Consider the following 23,342-nt stretch of genomic DNA (forward strand, 5'->3'; position numbering starts at 1 on the left):
TAATGCACTGGGCCAGGGACAGACTAATTTGCATGTAGCCAGGTTCGGAACTGGTATGGTGCAGTGAGCTAAAAAAACGGTGATGGATCAAGCCCTGATCTTTTGACTGGGTATGAGTGTTCTGTTTAATTCAGATGCTCTGTCCATCACCACCCCCTTTTCTGAATCGTTTTGGCCACTATAGGAGTGGCAGGGTATGCTCAGACATGAGTCCCTTGCTCATTGCACCATCAGGATTCAAGCAAGCCGGGCCGAAGACGGCTGCAATGCCAGAAACCGGTCCCCGGAAGCTTGTTTCCTTTCCAGTAAAGAATTGGCTTGGTAGTTTGGTCTGCCCTGTTCACATGATGCACTGGGCCAAGGACAGACTAATTTGCATGTAGCCAGGTTCTGAACTGGGATGGTGCAGTGAGCTAAAAAATGGTGATGGATCAAGCCCTGATCTTTTGACTGGGTATGAGTGTTCTGTTTAATTCAGATGCTCTGTCCATCACCACCCCCTTTTCTGAATCCTGCTGGAAAATGGCCCTCTCTGAAGGGTCACCCTAAACTTTTTGCCTTCCTCCTCCTCTTTTCCTGACCTTGTTTTGTTGGCTTTAGGACTCTGAGCAATGCTAACTGGTGTTAAAGTGCATTTGCTCTCTCCTCTAAACATGGTGTGAGTGACTTATCCACAATTAGCATAGTTAATTTAGCAACAAGTCACTAGTAGAGTGCACTACCTGTGCCCAGTGTCTGTAAATGTAATGCTAATAGTGGGCTGCAGCGCTGACTGTGCCCCCACTTAAGTTGCCCTTTAAACAGGACTGAAACTGTACAGCCTGTGTGCAGTTTACAGTGCCATGTTGACTTGGGGTTTACAACTCCTTGCCATGCCTTAAACTCTCCTTTCATTACATATACATCATCCCTAAGGAAAGCCCTAGGTAGCCCATAGGGCAGGGTGCTGTGTAATTAAAAGGTAGAACATGTACTGTTAAATTTGACATGTCCTGGTATTGAAAACCACCCAAATTTGTTTTTCACTACTTTGAGGCCTACCCCTCTCGTAGGTTTATTTATTTATTTATTTGTTTATTTATTTATTTATTTAGGTTAACATTGGGAATTCCTTATTACACTTATAAGCTGTAATTCCTGATAGAGAAGGAGTAGCTGTATCATGTTTCCTATCAGTATAATGGTAATGATAAATCCTCTTTGCTGGCAAAGTTTAAAAATGATAGAAAGATATAATTTCTCTGTGTGCCTGCATCCTGTCTCCAATACATGCCTGAGGTGGATGACAGCTGGACTTTGTGGATTCCCTCAAGAGGACACACACAAAGTAGGTTACATGTTACTTAGTAGCCATCCACATCCTGATGGGTCATCCCTGTCAGGATGGGAGGGAGGAACTGACACACCTGAAAAGGCAGTGTCCTATCCCGACACAAAGGGTTGCATACCCCCTAGGGCGAGTCTGGAGCCAGAGCTAGGAGGGAGGGCCTCTGTGCACTTCAAAGCCCCTCTTTAAAGTCACCTCCACCTTAAAGGAACAACTGGGTACACGTACTGGGCCTCTGACCGCACCATATCAGACACTAAACTGTACCTGTGAAGAAACTCTGCGGGATGAAGGACTGCTGTGCTGCTAGAAAGACTGCCACTTTGCTGGACTGCTGCTCTGGAAGAACTGCTTTTCTGCTGTGCTGCCCGGCTACCTTCTTCCGTACTGAGGAAGTACTGGACTCTTGCTTAAACCCCGAGTGATCTCCAAGGGCATGCTGGCTTGCCTTCTGTTCTAAGATTCAGGGATATCAAAGACTTATGCTGCTCCTGTGCCTGGCCTATTGGAAGTGGATCCAGGTTATTGTTCCAGTGGAACCGACACATCCTCTGCTGGGTGAGGCAGAATTGACGCATCTTTGCTGTTGTCAGAACAGAAATGGCACTTGGAACAAGTGCATCACCATTGTAACTGACACATCAGAACCACCGCATCGCCACCCCTACAGGGGGTAGGATCAATGCATCCCCTCAACTATGTGGAGAAACCCAGGGCATCACACTCAGAACTAATGCAGCTCGGAACCAACGCTTCATCTTCAGAACTGGCGCACTGCGTGGAGAAAATTGACACATCGCCTCAACTGCAGGATCGACACTGATGCATCGCTTGGCTGCATCCTACATCTCGCTGTTGCGACCAGGATCAATGTACTTTTGTTCAGCAGGACTTGCATGGCTCCTTTCCCTGGCCCGCACTTCATCGTGGTTGGCGTGAACTCTTGACTTTGCCCCTGTCAAGCACGACCAGATAACCTCTGTAGGCGTTAATTGCTTTTAATTTTACTTTTATTCTTGTTGGTCTAGTATTTATAAATCATAAACTATTCTTCTAAACTGGTGTGGAGCCTTTTTGTGGTCTTTTCACTGTGTTACTGTTTGAATACTTAAATACTTTACACATTGCCTCTTAAGTTTAGCATGCCTGCTCTGTGCCAAGCTACCAGAGGGTGACCAAAGGTTAATTTATGGTGTGTGTCTGACTTATCCTGACTAGGATTATGGTTCCTACTTGGATAGGGTGCAAACCTCTGCCAACCAGATACCGAATTTCTAACAGCCCTTCTTATGGTTGGCCCAGAGAAGATGTGTGATGTTTATCACTCCGATAACATTTGGCACTGTAGGGCTCTATATATAACTGATAAATGTTTTATGAAGGTGTTGTTGTTTAACGGGTAACCAGAACACATCATGTCCTAAGGCTTCCTGAATTGTTCCGTTGTGTGCATCTCTAGTATCCCATTTATTGACCTGTGTTCTGGATGACATTTACTTAATTTGTGCATTTTGTACATTTTGTTATATATGCAAATCTGATAGACCCAATTCTTTTTTGCATTTCTGAAAGTTCTTCACTTGTGTTCACCATTAAAACGCAGGAGGGAGCCTGGAGAAAGTTTAGTGTGGCCAAATATGGGAGTGTCCTCGTATAGAATGACCGTTTGTACAGGAGCCTATTGCTTAGAGCTTTGAATTCTGCTGCTTGCTGATATCCACGAGTGTGGCTGGAGTTAAGGATTCACTATATATCCTTGCATAGGGCAGACAAGTCAAAAGTAGGAGCCAGTTGGGCCACCTTCATCCTTTTCAACTTCATGAATGCATAGCCACATTCACCAGCGATCGTTACAGGAGAGTTGCCTAGAAAGACCCTAGGTTTCTTGTGATTTCAGATAAATCCTGCTAATTTGCTTTTAACGTTATAAGCCTTGGTACCAATATTACGTTAATATGGGGATTGAGGCAGCAGTTAATAAGTACTCTGTACTATATAATTTTGATTTGTGTCCATACAACTGTAGTTGCATTTCCAGCCTTCTTAAAGTGTTTCTTTTTCTGGTATTAATTTACACATAAGTACTACAGGCTCCAGCATGGAAGATGAAGGATGTAAAATGTAACTGGTCTCCATTTGAACCATTGCTTTAATGTCAATTAAAGGTAATTTCCTTATAGCTGTTAACTTTACTTCTCCAAGAAATCTTCATTTATGGTTGTAAGCACTGAATTGCCCAGTCCATGTTGAGCTGCCACAGCACTTCCTAGAGTGGCCTCGCGCTAATGTGTGGTTAAGAATACACCATCTCTTTTTGGTCTCCCTCCTTGTCCAGTGCATCAGAAATCATAGGTGGGCCAGCGCATAATAGTGAGCCACATATAGGAGACCCAATACTCCCTATTGTGGGCATGTCTGGGACACCCAACCCTCCTTGGCGTGGGAACATGGAGCATGTCTCCTAGGGAGCCTTTCTTTGTTGCCTAACCATATAATGGCGTAGCACATTGATTGAACATCGTTGCTATAATCTTTTGGGATATGGAGAGTCCGTGTTTGAAAAGTGTTGAGGATCTTGGGTAGAAGGGACATTTTGTAAAATGCTATTCGGACCTAGGAAAAGCGTTGTATGTTTTTAGCTATTTAGTTTAGCCTTACCCCCTCATAAGTCATAGAAGACTAATTTCCTTGGTTTTGGATAGGGTGGTGGCTAAAACCATGCCCAGATAATTGATACCGTCAGCCCCCACACCGCAGAATCATTCAATCCTAGTTTTGGGAGTAGAAATGTTTAAGATTTCCGATTTGGAAATATTGATTTTAAAACCAGAGACCTTCTGATGGTAAGTTGCCAATTCCTCTAACGCATACGGGAGGGAGCTCAGGTGGTCCCTGACCGGAAACAAGATGTTGTCTGCAAACATGATCAGTTTTATTTCCCTGGCGGCAAATTTGATTCCTTTAATGTAGGTGGTTAGCTCAAATGTGCTGGGCCAATGGCTCCAGAGTAAGTCAAACAGTAAGGTGGACAGTGGGCACCCCTGCCTCTTGCCTCTGGTAATATTTACCAATTGTGAGTGGAGCCTGTTAACCCTTATCCTGGCTCTGGGACCACAGAATCTCACCACAGCCAGTTCATAAAGATCTCCCCTAGCCCCAATGTGTCTGCCATAAATTCCCAGTCTGCCCTGTCAAATGCTTTTTCAGTGTCCTGGGAGATCAGGATTCATTGTTTGGGCCCGTGGTTCCTGTGTCCAGGAGATTTACAGCCTTTTAGTATTACCCCCGCCAGTAATTTCTGAATGAAGCCCGAGTGGTCGGCATGCACCCACTCCCCGTTAATGTCTGCAATCTCAGAGTTACTACTTTTGTGAAAACTGTTGCGTTGATGTACAGTAGGGAAATCAGGCAGTATGATCCACACTCATCCGAGTCCTTGCCTGGCATGAGAATCAGGGAGATGGTTGATTCCGACATTGTGGGGGTCATCCGGCCCGCCTGGATCATCTCTTGATAGACCTTGTGGAGCAAGGGGAGGAGCATCGGCAAAAAACATTTATAAAATGGGCTGTAAAGCCCTTCATGCCTGGGGCCCTTGAGGAGTGTAAGCCAAAATATAGCCATGACAATTGCCTCTTTTTGTTATGGGTTTGTTACGGCAATCCCCATTCACTGGCTGTAACTTGGGTAATATGGTTCCAGCCAGGTAAGCAGCTCTGGCTTGTGGGTCTGTGGGCTCTTTCGCATAGAGTTGTGTCTAAAACTTGTGGAAGCATCCAGCATTTTCTAAATCATGGGTGTGCATGCGGCCATCCAAGGATTTAAAGTGTTATTGTGGTTTTGGCTTGCTGCACCCTTAACAGGTTGGCTGGCCACTTGCCAGATTTGGTTCCCAATCTATAGTATTTATTATTAGGCTTGGCTACTAGATATGCTTCACAATGTGTTCCTAAAGTTCAGATCTTGCTGTGTATCATAACGATCTTCCTCCAAATTTTATGGGAGCTGGTATGTTTGTGCATATGTTCCAACTAACGCAACCGCACGCAACCTGGGCTTCATCCTGGACTCCTCCCTGTCCATGACCAGACAGGTCAACGCCGTCTCCTCGTCGTGCTTCAACATCCTGCGCATGCTACGTAAGATCTTCCGATGGATCCCCACCGAGACCAGAAAGACGGTCACCCAGGCCTTCGTCACCAGCCGTCTGGACTACGGCAACTCCCTCTACGCCGGAACCACCGCCAAACTCCAGAAGAAACTCCAGCGGATCCAAAACACCTCAGCACGACTCATCCTGGACATCCCCCGCCGCAGCCACATCTCCGGACACCTGAGAGACCTGCACTGGCTCCCGGTCAACAAAAGAATCACCTTCCGGCTCCTCACCCACGCACACAAAGCCCTACACAACCAAGGCCCAGGATACCTCAACAGCCGCCTCAACTTCTACGCTCCCAAACGCCAACTTCGATCGACCAGCCACCCCCTCGCCGCCGTCCCCCGCATCCGAAGAGCCACCACAGGAGGAAGGTCCTTCTCCTACCTAGCCGCCAAGACTTGGAACTCCCTTCCGACCCACCTCCGCCTGACCCAGGACCACCTCGCCTTCAGGAAGCAGCTCAAGACCTGGCTGTTCGAGCAGTAGCGTACCCTCTCCCCCCCAGCGCCTTGAGACCCTCCGGGTGAGTAGTGCGCTATATAAATGCTTTGATTGATTGATTGAACTAATTGAGTTCCACCATGCGCTTTGTTCACAATGCTCTACGCATTTTGCACAGGCGGGCCGCTTCTGCTATAAAGTTACCTCTGATGACAACTTTCAGCGCATCCCAGAGGGTAGCTGCCTTTTCTTCCCCTGCATTATTATGTGAGATGTGGTCATTAATGATGGTTTGTATATTGGAGATTAATACAGAGTCTTGCAGGAGGGAATGCTGTAGCCTTTATGTGCAGCTTAGCTCCTAGGGTGTAAATCCCCTGAATAGGAGAGTACAAGAGAATGGCCCATGGTCTGAGAATTACTTTTCCTCAACGAGGTATAGAATTGGTTGTTTATCTAGGATGAGATGGTCAAGCCTGGCACATGATCTGTGTGCCTCTTAGTGATAGGAATAATCCCTCCCTAGGGGATCCCTGGTTCCCCAGCCATCCACCAGTTCCAGGCCCTCCAGCAGAAGTTTTCCAGATATCAACAGGGTCACTGATCCATCCCTGCTTGATTGATCTGAATCCATCTCTGGATCATTGATTAGATTAAAGCCAATTCCCTATTATTATGGGTGCTGAGGAGAAGGCTGTCAGAGAACGAACTGCCTCAATCAGATATTGTTAACGGCTCACCTCAAAGTTCTCCTTATGCAATCCGCCTACCCGCTTTATCTTTAAGAGTTTCTTCTACTATTAGGGTACTATATGCAATGTTCCACACCTCTAGGTTTTTTCTCCCGAAAAAAAGTATTAGCTTGGGAAGTCATTTGATTTTAGCCGGCTTTAATCCTGCTGCAGGAGGTTTGGTCTCCTGAATGAGCCCTACATGCATGTCTATTGTAATTAGTTCTTGAAGGATAGAGCAAAGTTTAATTTGGCCAGTAGAGTCGAGTGGATAAGAGATGTATGCCCCTGTGTCATGATGGAGACATGTTGTAAGAGGCAGAAAAGCAGTAGGTTCCCCCTCCCAAATACTGCCAAGCCCTTAAACAGTAAATGCCAGAACGTGCAACATGTTAACAGTTAACCAGTGGAGGTGACGCACCGCCATGAGTAAATAACAAAACATAGTATAATTCCATCCGCCCTGTATATGATGGCTAAAAGATAAAAAAGAAACTGCAAAGAGAATGTCAACATAGAAGATATACGGAATAAGACCTCTCTCGAAGTCGGTACAGGGAGAGTATCCTCCCCAGCCAGCAACAGGCCGTTGTCTTGCACATTAAATCTAAGCCACGTGGGCCTCAGTGTGTCAGGCAGCTTTGCTGGGCTACAATCTCAAAATCTACAATCTCTTTCCCCCAAGAGCTCTGATGGACCTGTTCCAGTGCAGCTTTGTGTCCTACTAGTATCTCCTCTCAATTCAGAATCTTCCGCCCACCTCAGCCTCCAACAGTCTTCTATTCTGGACTCCCTAAGCTCGGCAGGTCACAATTTGGCTCAGTCTCTGTTGGGGTTAAGAAAATGTAACACCCAGCAGGCCTCCCCTATTGATTTGGTGACCCACCACCCAAAACCTGTAGGAGCCAAGGTGAACCCGATGATGAAGCATGACACTACTAGAGGTGTGAGGGTTATGTAACAAAAAGGAATAGCTTCCTTTCCCACGCTTGAGCGGTTGGTACCCCGAGAGGTTTTTGATTGATGCCCAACTGCTTCTAGTCAAGGTGGGAATCTAGTGTTGGATGTATACTTGAGTTGGGAGGACATATCCCCACTAGGATCCCCTCTCCACCCACCGGCCATGGAGAAAATCCCTTTTCTGAGTGGCCATAGTTTGAGAGTTGTAGTGCTGCGCACAGCTGTAGGGTTACACGGATAATTTCTAACCCTTGTAACTCATTTCCTTTTATCACTGCATCTTGAGCTCTATCTGAGTCAAAACAGTGTCTTTCTAAGGTATGCATGGATCTCCAAATAGTGCCTTCCCATACATCAGAAGTCAAACTTTTCTTAGTAATGTACCGGTGGCCACTTTACCCACTGTATGATGTATATATTCTGTACTAAGTACTCTGGTCGCCCACACATGGGCGGGACTGTTCAGTGGTTATGACAGTAATGCAAATTCCGCTGGAGAAAGAGGATTACAGGTAAGTGACTATTCCTTTTCATCTGATAAGTCTTTAATAACTTATCAGCTATACAATGTTGTTCTATGCAATTTACCTTCCTTTCCCCCATATAGTAGTCTGAATTCCAGCTGAATCAAACTCTCGTTATCCAGTTGGAATTATCAAGCAAGCAACTGTTGGCATACTCCATATGGTCATAGAACTCTGCAATGTAAGTAATTTGGAGAACTACCGACCGATTTCGCTTCTCCCGTGGCCGGCTAAAGTCGCAGAGGTGCATGTCAACACCGCCCTCTCTGACCACCTATCGCGTACTAACGTTCTGGATGTTACACAGAACGGTTTTCGAGCTGGCCACAGTACGGAGACAGCACTCTTATTTATGGTTGAGCATTTGCGGGCAGTGCTTGATGCAGGTCAAACGGCGGCGCTTATTCTGTTAGATCTGAGCGCCGCCTTTGACACTGTCTCGCATGAGATCCTCCTGCAGCGCCTCGAGGAGGCAGGCGTGATTGGCACTGCACTTCAGTGGTTCCGATCGTTTCTAGCGGATCGTTCCTTCTGTGTGGCTGCCCCGCCCTACCAGTCCAAGTTCCACCCTCTGATGCTTGGGGTCCCGCAGGGTTCCTCGCTGAGCCCCATGTTGTTCAATCTGTACGTGAGGCCGCTGGCTGAGGTCGTAAAGCTCTGCGGTATGACCATGGTGTCATACGCAGATGATACTCAGCTAGCGGTCACGATCAGCGGGGACTCCGGGGCGGAAGCCCCAAGATTCAGGGACGGACTTCGGGCGGTGGCCAGTTGGATGACGTCCAACTGTCTCCAACTGAATGCCATAAAAACAGAGATTAAGGTTTTCGGCAAACAGACGGAACTCTGGGGCGATTCTTGGTGGCCTCCTGAGTTGGGCCCCACCCCCACTCCGGTTTCGGAGATTAAAAATCTGGGGGTGTGGTTGGACCCTACACTCAGTTTTGTTTGCCACACTAAAAGGATGGCGGCCTGCTGCTTTGGCATTCTGCGTAATTTGAGACCTGCACTCAAATTTTTTGATGCCGCAACACGTCAACTCGTGGTTCAGGCGATGGTATTGTCTCGGCTGGATTACGCCAGCTCCCTTTTTATAGGGTTAAATCAGTCCGAGCTTACTCGTCTCCAGCGAGTGCAAAACGCAGCAGCCAGAGCAGTCGTAGGCCTTCCTAGGTTTTGCTCTGTCTCTCACACCCTACGTGCCCTCCACTGGCTGCCTGTTAGGCAGCGGATCCACTTCAAGGTACTTTGTATGTCCTTCAAGATCCTAAAAGGCCCCTCTGCTCCGATATTGCATAACCTTGTGTGCCCCAATATTCCTGGCCGCTCCCTTCGTTCTTCAGATCGTGAATTAGCAGTAGCCCCACGCTTCAAACGTAGTTGAGCTGGAGGGCGCTCCTTTAGGGTGCGGGCAGCTGCTTTGTGGAACGCACTTCCTTTTGAAATCCGGACCCTTATTGACCTGCTTTCTTTTCGGAGGGCTGTTAAGACTTTTCTGTTTCCGTAGCCTTTCTAAAACTCAATTTTAAAAATCCATTCTTTAGTTATGTTGTGTGGCTACCTTGTCGGGCGCCGGGACGCTCCTTCGCTGGAGCAGCTGCGCGCATAATAAATGCCATTAACATAACATAACATAACATAAGTGATTATATTTCCCCAAACCCAGGAATTTCTCTGATAGAGTGAGAACTGCCGCCTTTGAGGTTGTTGTCTAACCCAGGGTGGTGTGGAGTGGAAAAACGATGGATTTGGGCCCAGATCTTTGGACTGGGGTGAATGTGTGACATTGATCCACATTCTGTCCATCATTGTTGTGTTTGCAGTTTATGTCCCGGGCAGAAGGGTGTAGAGACTCTTTCCTCAAATATTGTAAGGAAAGTGTGCCATTTGATGAAATTTGCCAAATTAACTGACCTTCCTTATTAGTAGGCAAATTTTGAGTGGGTGATTGTCAAGTACCCCAACATGAATCTCTAGTATCTCTCTAGCACCCCTCCCACGTGCCTTGAGACCCTCACGGGTGAGTAGTGCGCTTTACAAATTTGATTGATTGATAGTCGTCGCCCCTGGCTGTCATTTGCCATTCCCCCATTGAGATAGAAGAGAGCCCTTTTGTGTGGGACATAGTAGGCCCCACCGCTCCATTCAGGGTTATTTGAGTTCTCCTACTTTGGCAAAAATTGTGGCTATTCAGCCATGTCTGATAGCTTTTGTTATCAGCTTTTTGAGTGAGCCCTTAAACACCCATTATAGAGCTCCTGTTGGTTGAATCTGACAGCAGCTAGGATGCTCTATCCCCCTGTAGATCAAATGTGTTGGGACTGTTCCCACTGTTTCCTGCAATGTTTCTGTATCCCTACACCCTACCAGAATAAACGTGTACAACCCTGATTCATTCTTGCAACCTGCACAGGCTCTTCACAGGCCTCGAGCCTTGAACCTACCTCCTTCCCCTCCTTCTGCTGAGTTGGTTTTCTTTTTGCTACTTTGAACTTTATTGGGTGTTCTTAATTCTGAGGTGGAAAAATGGAACTCCACACGTTTCCAATTCATTTTGGGAGCTCCTTGCAGAGTTCTTCACAAAACCTACCCTCACTTGGCCTAATTGGTTTTTCCACACACAAGTCAAAGGTAGCCTTCAAGATTTGCAAAGTTCCTTTTTCTTCATTGAAGATCTGGGGCCAGATGTCGGAAGCCAAATAGCAACCGCAAACGCCGAAATTTGCAGAATTTCAGCCTTTGCGATTGCAATTTGGCTTGGAGCAATGTAGGTAAGATTAAACCTACTCTCAAAATAAAAAATCGCAAAAATTGCGATTCCTTATTTTGCGATTGCATTTAAGGAATCGCAACTTCCGATTCCTTAAATGCAATGTTAGTAGCACAAAAGAAAGTGCACTTTAGCCGCAAGGAATCACTAATTACCACCAACATCAAGTTGGTGGTAATTAGCAATTAAAACAAAACAAATGTTTGCTTTTTTAAAAGGGCCATATGGCACACATTCATGCCCTTAGGGCATGTATGTGCGCCACATGTGCACACATCCACATTTCAAGGGTGCAACAGGGTGTCCTTTTGGAACCCTTGCGCCCTTGAAATTGCGCCCGGCATTTGCGAGTGCCTCTTGGTTACTCGCAAATAGCGGGTGAAAATCATATTCATTCCTTTGGGCCTTTTGGCCCATAGGAATGAATGGGATGATATTCCTTGATTGTGAATCTCAATTTATGATTAGCAATTAAGGAATATTAAGTAATCGCAAATATTTTTACGATTCCTATCTACATTCAATTTAGCGAGTCCTTAATAGCGATTTGGTAAAAATCGCTATTAAGTACTCGCTAAACTGAATTTACCTACATCTGGCCCCTGGTGAACTATTCACAGTGAACTTGTTGGAACGCGTTTACCTGTCTTCCAGCTCCCTGCTCGTTTAAGTTATGTCTGACAATAGGTGGCAATTGAGGGATGGTGACAAGCTTTCAAAAATATCCCTGATCACTGCACCTACAGAATCTGTACTGCAAATTCAAAAACGCAGAATCCCTGGAAGATGGTTAGTGCTCATTATTGTGCCATGCTCATGCCTGCCCACAATCCATCAGGCTTGCCATGCCGGATGTCTGAATTGACAGATCACTGGAATTGCCGAATTACTTTGTATATCCCTGTTGTGGTGTCGGACTGTCGGATAGCCAGACCATTCAGAAACCAGCCCACTATCACCAGCACCTTTCCAAGCTCCAGTACAAGTGGCAGGCTTTAGGCTGTATTGCAAATCGCAGCACAGCTGACATCTTCTGGCATCGGCCAAGACCCTGGAGGTGGTAGTCTGAGCCTGCTAGCGCTGAAGGAGGCGAGTTATGATTTTGTCCAAGGTGGGATTCGCCCTCTATCTGGACTTGCCTCAGCACTGCCCACAACTCAAGGCTGCAACAAAATTGATTGGAGCAGTGGGTGAGCACCACGCAAATGACGGTTCTGGGTCTGTGCTGCACCCCTGTCAACATATCCACCCTGCCAGGGAGCGGAGCGGGGTGGGATGCACGTGCGAAAGGGTGGTATTAGGCAGGTCCGTGACCAGTAAACCCCTAGTCAGGAATTTGAAAAATAAAGATAAGGAATCGGCTAAAGTGCTGGCCAGAATACCAATTACAGGATTTAAGCCTGTATGTGGAGCCGGCGACTGCGCGTATTCATACTCAAGTGTATGCAAAAAAGGGAGAGAAGGAGGAAATTAGTGTATAATTGTACATCCGATAAAGCAATAAGCATCAAGGATAACAAGTGGGACTGTTGGGAGATTTTCTGCATGGTATTTTCTGCACTGTATCCACCGCAGGTCCAGAGGTACAAGTATTAATTGCCAAGGACCATAGAGGATACAGTGGTACTAATGAACCTGTCAGCACTGATTAGTACAAAGCGGACAGCAGAATTTTATAGAATGCCAGCATCCAGGAAAAAGAAAATGAGACTGCACAAAAGGGAGAGTTAAAACCAAGAACAAGAGGGGCGTACCATGGCATGCAAGGACTAAGGACCCCCAAAAAATCCAGATTCCTCCTGGGTCAACTCTACTGTAAGCAATCCAGAAGGGGGTGATCCAACATCACATAAAGAGCTAGAAGATCCTATTGCATCACCATCCATGTCGTCCCTGGCTGTGTCCATATAAATGTTTGTAGGGAGGCACTTTAGAGTAATTCATGCAGTAAATTTTACCAAACCCTGTGAGTACATGGGGGTTTGTTTGTCCTCTCAAGAAGTACCCCACCCCTCAAGCAGAATATGAAGAAAGGGATTAGAATTCTCTACTAAGGAAATTGAAATGACCCAACCCCCAGACTTCTTGAACCATCATGTTGCTTTATTCATTGAACAAATTAGAAATGTTTGGAATGAGACACACAAGTGTAGAGTAGGTCATTATAGAGGAGGATAACAAGTTGTTACAAATAAGAATACATAACAGCTTGTGGGAAGTTAAGGCACCAAAAAGACCAACAATGGATTGCTGTGATCAATATGACAAGGACATGCCCGTAGACTGGCTTTCTCTCTTTGGTCATTCTGTGTTGTGTTATGGTTTCCAAAAGTTCTAGTAGCGCCAAGAAGCCCATGGGCGTACGCGCGCTGTATAAATAAAAATTTAACATAACATAACATAACATGGTTGGTTTACGTGATATTAAACAAATCAGCAGAAAAAACGATTGTGGAATACAATTGCTGCACACTATTTGTCCAATTACTTCAAAAAGTGCTCACTCATCGGGTCAACCGTTACACAAAACCAGAGATTAACAAGATGAATGATCCGAAGAGTATAGGAGCACTTTGATCATAGGTATTAGTGTTTCACATCAGTGTCCTACACAGATAAGGCATGTAACATATATCCAGCATTCCTAATAAAAATGTATTTTACATATGAGACAATGCAGTCACCTTTACTCATGAAGACAGAAACTTTAAATGTCCTTGTTATTTCTTCTTTTTATTTGAGTATCTTCATATCATTATGCAAAAAACACGATACATCCAAAGCACAGCCTACGCGTTTCGTCCCAACCTCACAGGACTTCTTCAGGGCAAACATTAAATCTTAGACAGTCCAAGTTCCCAAAAACATGAAGAGGCATCAATCCCTCCAATACTTATCCAATCCATATGCAGTAGGCACATACACCATAACAACGGATTTTATCAGCAGTCACTATGTGTTCCTGCAGTGCAATTGTTAAATTGGATGGCCGTTTCCGCACCGACTAGATAATATTGGATGCCTTACTAGGTGTCTTTTTTCGTTGGGGTCAACAAACACAAAGACCGAAGTAAAAACGCAATGATGAATATACGAGTGGCACTTAAATTACTCCTTTGAAAATGGTTGCAGGGACGTTGTCTCTACAAACCTGAGGTTAACTAATTGTAGAAACAGACTTGCTTATGTACTCAATAGCGCTGCAGGAACACGTAGTGACTGCTATAAAAAGACGCTGGGAGCGGATGAATGGCCAATGGAATTCTATGTAACGTATTGAACGCAACTGACAGCACACCTTCATCGAGTATGTGAGAAGTTAGCCTGGCATATTATGTCCACTATTCTAGTGGGCACCTTGCACCAGTCTAAACGACCCTTATTGATGGTGGTTGTAAAGTCAACCTTATAGAAAGCTATCCTAGTGGTAGCATGGACCAGCAGTCATAGGCTAAGACTTCAGAGAGCATGTGAAGCAAGCTGTTTTACCAATTATAATCCCTTGAATACCAAATGAAAATACACCACACAAGGTATATATCAAATATATATGTATTTATTTCTAACACAACCCCTCTGCACTCTTTATGAGGTCAGAGATCGAAGTACATCACAAGTTACTCAATTAGCATACTATAAGTTGCACAAATACAGTTATGCCCTAGGGGCCTCACAAACCATATACTAAGTAAGTGGTATAGGAACCACAACAGAAATAGTGAATAGGCCTAGGGCCTAGGGAATCGCTGGGGCTACACTAAACAACCAAAGGTTAGGAAGTAGGAGACCCACGGAAGACGTGTGCAGTGTCTAAACACAGTCGCGAGTTACCATTGACTTATAATGGAGAACGAAGAAGTTACAAAGTTACTGTTTAAGGGCACTTCCGGATGGACTATGACAAAACCCCTTTAGACTAAGACACTTCGAGAGTCAAGACCCACGGGAGCACCGGTGTACCCGTGTTACCTCACCCAGGGAAGCCGGGTGCATAGGTGCCTCTTGGTGTCGGGTTTCGTCGATGCTTGCAATGGAGATCTGCAAAGAAGTGCTGCAGGCGGCCAGAGGAAGTGTCCGGGTGGATCCAAGGGTGAATCAAAGATGTGAAGAACCTGAAAGCAGAGTAGACAGAGTCTGGGTCACTAGCCAGTGACCAGGAAGGAACCAGGCGATGTTGCGATGATCTCAGGTGAAGAGGTGAAGCTTGTCTCTGCAGCCACGAGGACCAGGAGGTGTCGATGATAACCAGGAGCTGGATTCGAGCTGCCCCACGAAGGATCTAGTTGACTGTGGTGTCGGCATCCGGACTGGATCCATCAAGCCTCGGCAAACACAATCCACGCAGGAAGTGATGATTGGCTTTGGAGCAGACCAGCAAGGTCTGAGGAGCTTCTCCTTTGCAGGGAAGCTTGAGCAACCCTGGAGCAACCAGGAAAGCAGTTTGGTTTCAAAGGTTTGTCTTCAGGGGGCTCACTAGCCAGCGGGCTAGCAACCGGGAAGACGCGTTGAGCTGAAATGCAAGAGCGGGCCCCATGCGGCACTCATGGAGTGTGGAGGGCTGAGCTTCGGTGCAATTGGCACTCGGGTCTGGGGCTTCTCGTACCCCAATGCACAACTGCGAGTTACCTCAGGAGTTGATGCAGTTAGCAAAATGCAGGATGTCCAGGGTGTCAGGTCCCACGTCTCTCATGTCCGCCACGGGTCTCAGCTTTGCTGTGGATGTGGGTCGGAGTCAGAGAAGTTTGAGAGTCCAGTTTCTGTGTCTGAGTCTTCGGGTTCCGGCGGGAGCGTCGACAAAGCAGACCGGCAAGTTACTGGTGGTGCATGTTTGCACAGGGTGGTCACTCCTTGACCACAAGGGAGATGTCTTCAATCTTCAAGTCAGAATAGAGTGTTGAAGGTCAAAGAGTTTCGTATCAGAGTTTCGTTCCAGGATAATCTAAAGTCCTGGGGACACAGCACCTATCTTTAGAGATAGGTCCCTCCTAAGGGTGGACCTGGGAAGGGGGTGGTTACACCCCTTTCCCTTTGTCCAGTTTCGCGCCAGAGCGGGGCTGGAGTGCCCCAGCAACTGATTTGAACCGGGCTATGCATGGAGCACCTTGTGTGCCCCAGGCAGTGTCTCAAAAAGCATCTGCTGATGCAGCCCTCCCTGTCCCAATACACATCAGCCTGTCTGGGGAGCTGCTGGCACCTCCCTGGACAGGAAACCTATTGCCCAGGCCTCCCCTGCCAGAGTTTCGTCCAGCAGCAGAAGGTCAGACTTGTGTCTGTGGCAGCAGATTCCATTTTATGATGCTGGGGCTCTGTTTAACTTTTACCAGGTAAAGCAGTAACATACATGTCTTTTCCCTCTAGAAGGATAGAATGCTACCCCCGCCGCCAGAATTGGCGGGGTGGGGTAGTATTCCAAAGTGATTGACACCTTACACGACATGTTTCGATAAAGCCAAACCAAAGTTCGCATTCACCGCGAGGATTATAATGCCCTTAAGAGTATATGGTATGGCTATATCATAGAACAGCTATAAGGAGATGGTTCCGAAAGCTGCAGAGGGGTTCAGCTCATGCTAGGGCAACCTCTCACATAATACCAAGCACTCTGCCTCCAGGATTGTCGAGGCCTACCATAGGAGTGACTTATAGGTGCATATGTGTCTATATATATATATGGGTAGATATAGGTATATAGGGTGTCAGTTTGGATGGTCAGCCAGGGGTGGCATAATACATGCTGCAGCCCCTGGTAGGCCTTGGATGCACCTATGCCCTGGGTACCTATGGTACACTATACAGGGGCTCACAGAGGTGACCCAATACCCAATCAAGTATGTACCTAAAGTACATGGTACCAATTTAGAGAGAGAACAGCTGGGCTGTGGGTCTGATTAGCAGGTCCACAGCCACACTAAAGTCGAAAAAACTGAAAATCACAGCAAAAAGTGGGGGTGACCATAGGAAGCAGACCCATCTCTCCTACAGCGTATACACAAACGCATACAATAGGAGTATGTTACACAAAACACTGTGTGAGGCTGTCCTAGTAGTGCTCCCCAAGCCAGGGAGGGATAGGCTAAGGCTCATATTGCCTGCTGTTGCTCCTAACCGCAGACTACAATATCCTAGGTAGCGTGCTGGCCAACAGATTAATTGGAGTAACACAACTCCTAGTCCACCCAGATCAAACCGGGTTCATACCCAGTAGAAACACTTGCTTCAATTTGCATAGACTTTTCCTGTTACTGGAATGGGTGCGTACTATGAACGCTTCTGCCTGAATCGCCTCTCTGGATATCGAAAAAGCATTCAACACACTAATTTGGGGAGACCTGTATGCAACACTGTAAAGGTATGGGATAGGCCCCAGATTTCTAGAGAGGATAAAACTGCTATACAACATGCCAACGGCATGTGTTCGAACAGGCCACACAATATCGGACTCGTTTGTTATTGAACGGAGCACCAGGCAGGGCTGCCCCCTATTGTCTATTATTCTTGCTCTCGCCATGGAGCCCCTAGCCTGCATGCTACGACAAAAAGTCAGAGACTGTTGTGTGCTGGCACATAACAATGGCACGTGATGTTGCTTTATGCGGATGATGACTTGATATAACTCTGTGGCGACATGACGGTTCTGTCAGGACTGATATAGCTACTTGACCAATTTGGGGGCATTTCTGGGCTGAGGTGTATTGGGACAAATTGCTTTTATTCCCCATGCAACTGCTGACCCCGGATCAGAGGAGCATGCCACCGCCCGCACCGCTCCCTCGGCCCTACGACACCTTTAAGTATTTAGGAGTCCAGGTATATAATTTAGAAACACACTATACAAGGAAACCTGGGCAGGGTGATGTCCAGCGACTAGATCCTCCTTGCCGTTCTGGGGGGGAACGGCCACTCTCCCCTATGGGGTGCATTGCAAACTCCAAGATGATGTTGCTGCCCAGACTTCTTTACTTCTTTGCTGCCCTTCTCTTCCTACTGCCCCGCAGAACATTCAGCGAGCACAAATCACTGCTGACCACTCTTATTTGGGACAAACACAGAGCAAGAGTATCCCTCCCTAAACTCTATGCCCCACTTTCTGAAATGGGACTAGGAGGCCCTAATTACGGATTATATTACGCAGCTGCTCAGCTACAATGGCCATGTGCTGGCTGGCCGTAATATCGATGAATTATGGAGCCGGAATACAGGAACACACCAAGGCTCATTTCTGGGATGGTTGTTGCGTGCAGAGACGGTGTTCCTGAACAGACTTGATAATGTTTTGATGGCCACGGCCCATGCCTGTTGGTACCGTTACCTACAGAAGGTGCTGCCCTTCCCCCCATATGCCCCTTTATTACCGATGTGGGTGATATCCGGCAGCTCATCACTAGGCCCCCATTCAGAGTTGACGGAACTGTCCAATGCGGGTGTCACTATATGGGGGATCTATTCTCAGACTCTACACTTTCTAAGTTTGACGCCTTGATGGATGATTATGGGATATCACTGGGCTCTTTTCTGTTGTATGCCTCTCGTACTGGTCGATATACAAGACATGGGGTACAATGAAACCACTGTATCCAGAGCACTTCAAGCTCTACTTACCAGGCGGGCCATCCCTATGCTATATAACACTATGAGGGTGGGCACAGCATTACCCACATCAGCACACAGACAATACTGGGACGAAGCTCTCTCAATGTCGTTAACAGACAAGAAATGGGAACAATGCCTAGGTGTCCCGGAGATAGTCTCAACAAACGCTAGCTTCAAATATACTCAATTTAATTATCTTCACCATACATATCTCACCCCCACAGACTGGAACAAATGTACCCGAATTCTCTAGATATCTGCCCGTGCTGCTGCAACTCAAACGCCACATTTATACTTATGATATGGGACATCCCTCAACTATCAACAAATTGGGATACAGTGGCCGCCACTCTACAAGCACTACAGTACCAGTACACGGATCGCACTTCCTACTAGGGATTGCAAAACACAATACACGACGAAACACTCTGAACAAATTCTTGGACCTAGCACTATGATTTGCCAAACGGAGACTGGTCATGGCTTGGAAATCTACCTCTGCCCCCCACATTCAATAGTGGCTTACCAATCTCCAAAAAGCACTAGTGGTTGAGCAGAAGTTAGCCCACAATAATATAATAAGCCACTCAGCCCCCTCTTATCCCCCTGACTGGAAGAAATACCTTGCGGTCCTTGAATCAAAACTACCCCGCAATAACTCCGGTTCTCCAGCTCCTTAGGTCCAACGTACAATCCCCCCAAAAGTACAAGTGGAGAAACTGGTAGGGAACCCACCTATGGGGCAGACGCCCTCTTACTATCCTACCTGCTCTATGGATCCATGCACAGGTATACCACTGTTGGACCCTCCCCCCCCCCCCCCCCCCACCACCCCGCATACAACAGAAATACCTTACATAAACATACACTATTCAACCCCTATACACCAGGAAAGTTGTCATGCACTCTGCACTGAACTCTTCACTTGGATATGTATAGTGTGATACCAAGCTTGACAAGTCGATAAAGTTAGAATGTTTTCTGTTATTTGTTCTACTAATGTATACTGAAGTATGGCAGAGGCAAGAAAGACACTGTTTCTCTACTGTCACTTTAGATATACTTACCAATGACCAGATTACATGTGGATATGCTGATGAAACCATGTCACTCTCACTGTCATTCGATTTCGCATTGCTGAAAAGCAATGAAGAGTAAAGCCTGGAGGAGCTGGTGGCTTGAATATACCTGCATTCGGCTGCTCCCTCCAGTTGTTGTTCTTTTTGATAACTGATGAGCCTGTGTGTAAGTCATGGCTACTCATTCTGCAGAGTTTCTCTCATCACTAGATCTCCGCTTCTGGCAGTGCTAGGCCAGTATATATGTACACTAGCAACTAGGTTTGTGTACTACTTCGTTAGTAGACTAATGGCCCACTTTTGTCTGGGGTTATGGGTTCTGCTCCATCACTTAAAACCACTATTCTGGAAAAATCACAAAATCTCCTCTTGCCTCAAAGTATTGTAATGTAAATATCCATAATATGTAACCATGTGTGACTTAAAAAAATAGCTGTGTTGCCGAGTACAATTACATGTGCTCCCACTATGCTCCTCACCGCCACTTTATCACATATTTATATGTTTTTGGAGTCTGACGTGTATGGCTCTGGCACAATTCATGCTAAACATTATAGAGTATACTAGCTTACCCGTCGCGCGTTGCTGCGATCTCAGAAGAAAGGAAATTTAAGGAAACTTGTTATGATAACATTCAATTTACATTGTGTCATTTTTATTGAAACTTATTCATTTTAATATGGAAAACATTTCAAAGTGTCGTTTTAATTCTGTTTATTTATTCGAGTGCTTGTGGATACACGGTATTTTTTGTTTTTCCGTCTGGTGCGTACACGAATAAATCAGAAGGTTTTCCGACGCGTGAGCTGGCCACATACAGTTGTCCATGTGAGAAGCACGGATTCTCCAAATCTAGTCCACACACTTGCAGCGATTGTCCTTGTGCTTTGTTGATGGTCATTGCAAAAGCGAGTCGCACTGGAAACTGTAAATGTTCAGTATTGGAAAGGGTATGAGGGGCCGATATTGAACAAATTTTTTTGGGGGGGGCCAGAAACCTTCGCAGGAGTGTACTCCACAACTTTAACAATTTTTTAATGTTTTTTGGGTTTTTTGCCAGAAACCTTCGCGGGAGTGTACTCAACAACGTCCCAAAGTTTCATGCCAATCGGATGAATGGTGTAGTAATGCATAAAGGACAAACAGACAGACATACTTTCGTTTTTATATATATAGATTTACTTTACAAGCAATGTGGGTCAGCTTCCTTCAAACTTTGGTTTATTCTGTGTAGGATTATCAGACTTGAGCCATAGTTCAGCTCATCTTGGCACCCCAAGTATTTTATTCTAACCAGTTTCCTTTCGCTGTTTAGGTGTGTCCTTCCACTTCCATTGAAATGATTGAGGGACTAGTTTTCATTTGAAATCAATCAGAATGTTGCTAACTGGTAACAAGCATGGCAGCCACTTTGGAACCATATTCTATATAGTTTATTTTTATTTTAATATTCCAGGTTGACTGGCTTATTTATTTATGATCAGTTGGAAAGCAATGTGTAGCACTGAAAATTGCACTAACAAACACATTGAAAAATGGATATTCCAGAAATCAAGATAATTTTGTTCTGTAGCATCCATATTTCCAGTTGTTTTGTGTCAATTTGCACAAAAAAGGTTCAAAGCCACTGGATTTGATGTTTGTATGGTGCAAATGTCAAACCTCCTTTGCAGTGCTTGTTATAAGTTAGTTTCAACCCAAATGTGCACGCAATGTTGTTCTCAAAGCCGCAGCCTGTGTTTGAGATACTGCAGGACAATGTACTCTGGGAGACATTCTGCTCTTCTTTTGCACTTTCATCAAACACCTGAAATATAGATCTAAATAAATAATAAAGTTTTCTCAGAATTTGTTTGCTCATTTGTGACTTGCACGGCAAGACTAAAACTTGAGGAAATGTTGGTCTAGAGCAGGGTTCCCCAAAGTCGGTCCTGGAGGGCCGGGTCCATGCCAGAGATTTTTAGCATATCCCCATTTAGGGCCATATGTATCATCAACCTGATATGTGATTCTCAAATAGCGATTTTTAAGAAATCGCTATTTGAGAATATGTATGTATGTACAAAATCGAATTTGTTTTGCGATTTCTTAAAATTCCTTAATTGTGATTAGCAAATTGTGAATCGCAATTAAGGAATAATTTCCCATTCATTTCTATGGGCCAGGAGGCCCATAGGAATGAATGGGAAGTTATTCGCAGTTTGCGATTCGCAGTTTGCTAATCGCAAATTGAGAATAATCTCAAGGTTGCAGGGGTGTCCAAAGGACACCCTGTTGCACCCCTGAAATATGCATGGGTGCGCATGTGGCGCACATACATGCCCTAAGGGCATGTATGTGCGTCACATGGCACTTTGAAAAATGCAAAAACTTGCATTTTTCAAGGGATTCGCAACTGTTGGTGGTAATTTGCGATTCCTCAAGGACATTTTGCTCATTTTTTTAGCTTCATACATTGCATTTAAGGCATCGCAAAATTTGCAATACCTCAAATGCAATTGCAAAATAAGGAATCGCAAATTTTGCAATTCCTTGTTTTGCACCAGATTTTGCTTTATACATACCATTTAGAAATTCGCATTCGCAAAGGCCGAAATTCCTGCGAATTTCAGCCTTTGCGAATGCGAATTTGCTTGATACATATGGCCCTTAGAGACATATAAATATCTTAAACATTTAGCATGGATCTGGCCCTCCAAGACCGACTTTGGAGAATCCTAGCCTAGAGGCACACGTTATACCCAGGACGTCAACGCGCTGGGATGCTCCCAGGTAGCCATGCGCTATATAAATGTTATTTCATTCATTCATTCATTCATTCATTCATGTAGGTGCCACCAGAATTCAACTCCTGTATGTCTGACACTACTTGGGGCCTTTGTCTTTCAAGTTGAGAATCTATTAAGTGCCTGACATCCTAAAGATGTAGGACGTCTGTGCCCCTGTTTTCGTGGTGAGATTGAGAGGTTTTTTTCCTTGACAGATCTGCTATGGAATTGTCTACGGAATGGGTGCCAGATCCCTTGGAGAGCAGATGGGTATCGACGAGAATGATGCCGCCAGCTACATTGAATCCTTTAAAGCGAGATATTCAGGTAATCGCACAAAAGGGCTTATTTAAGCTGGTACATATCATTCCTGGGGCTACCTTTCTGTTTTTTTTTTTTAAAGAAAAACTCCATATATTATCTTTATATTACTTTTCTTCAATTTCCTTTCTTTCTGGTTATCCTTCCCAGTTCTTGAGTTTATTATTTGTTACCCTCCTTTCCATTCCTGAGAGCTTTCTTTCTATTCATACTACCCATTTCTTCAGTATCTTCTCTCACCATATTTTCCGTTCTTATTCTATAAACCACACCAAATATTTCACAGGCACCACTTGAGCTATACACCCTGTATGGAGACTAAACCGACATCTGTATACATTGATGCCAGAGAGCTTTGTATCATTCATCGTATAGAGCACATGATCATTTTGCAATAAAAATGACTTCATTTTGATAGAAATGTACTAACCACAGTTTCTTCAACGTATGACTCTCTTAAGGCATTGGACTGTATCTGGAAACCCTTGCAATAGGTCCTGGGTGTAGAGAAATTACCATTGACCTCCTTGTGACTCCGTTCCACCTCATGACATGACAACATGGAGCGGCATAAAGTGCCACCGTTGGCGCTTTGACCTTGTACCCGAAGACTCAGATCTGAAGATCTGCTCGTACCGATTACCGCTTTCCACACAAGTATTTATTTCT

The 23,342-nt window shown here is 45.4% G+C and overlaps 1 protein-coding gene across 2 annotated transcripts in view; it reads left to right on the forward strand.

Moving 5' to 3' along the window:
• The window catches only part of POLQ (DNA polymerase theta), a 478,304-nt gene that overhangs the window by 378,985 nt on the left and 75,977 nt on the right, over nt 1-23,342 (forward strand). For both annotated transcript variants that reach the window (XM_078656637.1, XM_078656638.1), the window contains one exon: nt 22,568-22,679. In XM_078656637.1, coding sequence (XP_078512763.1) covers nt 22,568-22,679 — 112 coding nt within the window. The remainder of the gene's footprint in view (nt 1-22,567; nt 22,680-23,342) is intronic.

Source organism: Lissotriton helveticus, chromosome 8 (genome assembly GCF_964261635.1).
Source record: "Lissotriton helveticus chromosome 8, aLisHel1.1, whole genome shotgun sequence".
Classification (NCBI taxonomy): domain Eukaryota; kingdom Metazoa; phylum Chordata; class Amphibia; order Caudata; family Salamandridae; genus Lissotriton; species Lissotriton helveticus.